This window comes from Poecilia reticulata, linkage group LG11 (genome assembly GCF_000633615.1).
Source record: "Poecilia reticulata strain Guanapo linkage group LG11, Guppy_female_1.0+MT, whole genome shotgun sequence".
NCBI lineage: Eukaryota > Metazoa > Chordata > Actinopteri > Cyprinodontiformes > Poeciliidae > Poecilia > Poecilia reticulata.
Window position 1 is genome coordinate 28,429,447 of NC_024341.1, and position 1,604 is coordinate 28,431,050.

General features: G+C 58.7%; 1 protein-coding gene across 1 annotated transcript in view; it reads right to left on the minus strand.

Annotated features, from left to right (window-relative positions):
* The window catches only part of cap1 (CAP, adenylate cyclase-associated protein 1 (yeast)), a 7,741-nt gene that overhangs the window by 3,805 nt on the left and 2,332 nt on the right, over positions 1-1,604 (minus strand). The window contains 6 exon segments of the mRNA XM_017307514.1: positions 3-36; positions 121-226; positions 306-391; positions 533-676; positions 1,249-1,326; positions 1,419-1,519. Coding sequence (XP_017163003.1) covers positions 3-36; positions 121-226; positions 306-391; positions 533-676; positions 1,249-1,326; positions 1,419-1,519 — 549 coding nt within the window.

Consider the following 1,604-nt stretch of genomic DNA (forward strand, 5'->3'; position numbering starts at 1 on the left):
GCCGGCCGGAGCCACAGAGGCCGCGGCGACCGGACCCTGAGGACGGCGAGACAAGATGGACGTCAGCGACAAATAAAGGGATGGAATTGGTCCGGGTCCGGTTCCGGCCCGGTTACTCACCGTCTTGCTCCAGCTCAGGCCGGTGGTGTGGTGCTGCTTGATGTAGTTCTGCAGCTCGGTCCAGATGGAGACGTAGGCCTTCACCCAGTCCACATGCATCTTGTCTCTGCAGGGACAGGAAGGGACAGGAGACATGAGGAACCCACTTCCTGTCTGGACAGGAAACAGGAGGCAGCTGCACCGACTTCTCCTTGTAGTCCTTGAGGACCCGGTTGGTGTAGAACATGGCGGCGTCCTGCATCTCCTTCACGTACGGACCGGGCTTCGGAGCCTGACGGAACCAGAACCGTTAGTTTCTACCAGACGCCGACGGTCGCTAAGCAACGGCATCACACATTCGCTCCAAACGAACCAGCGGTGAACTGTGAACACGAACCCATTCAGAACCACACACACACAGTCGGGGCGTTACCATGGCAACCCATCCCAGGGCGGGAACGCTCTCGCTGACTGCAGACAGGTGGTTGAAGAGCGGAGAGGTCCGGTTCTGCTCCCGGAACGCCTGGACCTGCTGGATCGCCTTGGAGACGGGCTGCAGGAGCGCCGTCAGAACCGGCTGGGGGGCAGAGGGAGGATGACATCATCAGTAAGACAGTGACATCATCAGTAACATCAGAGCAGCAGCAGATTCCCCTCTTGGTTCTGGTTTGACCTCTGACCTCACCCAGAGGTTCTGCTGCTCAGACAGAACCGGGCCGACACCAGGAGCCAATCAGAACCTCCGTTTTGTTTACGAGTTAACGGTCTAGAATGACCTGGCTCGGTTTAAATGGACCGCTGTGGTACCGGGCCAGATAGATGGTTCTGTTTAAGGAACCAGTAGAACTACTGCTGGGTCCAAATGGTCAGCTGGTGTTAAATCAGCAGAACTGGGTCAGAACCAACCCTCTAAAAACTACAGACATGGAGGACAACTGGACCTTCATGGTGGGTTCGAGGCTCCCGGGTCGGGATGGTGCAGACAGAACCGGGTTCTGGTTCCGTCTGGATCGAGTTTTAGATGGTTCTGATCGACTTTCAGAACCATAAACAGCTGCAGAGGTTTGGATCCGACTACACGGGTCAGAACCACCAACCGTCTGCTGCCGCTGTCAGAACCAAACCGGGTCGGGTCGGTTCTGGACTCACGTCTGAGGGCTTCTGGGAGGAGGAAGCGGTGGCGAGGAGCTGCCTCTGGCTGCAGAACGCCTGCTTCATCATGTCCGCCTGAGGAGGAGCACAGAGCAGGGTTACCATGGCAACGCCGTCTCCACGGCGACGCCCCGCCTGCTGGGGGGGGAGGAGGAGGGGGGACCTACGTGTTTCTGGACGTCTCCTCCAATCTGCTGACTCAGGGCGACGTACTGCGCCACGGGACCCCTGATGATGTCATCATACGCCTCCACGAACGCCGCCACGGCTAGGAGGGAACGGACAGGGTTCTGATCCGGACCGGTCCTGACTCAAACAGGTTCTGATCCGGACCGGTCCTGATCCGGACCGGT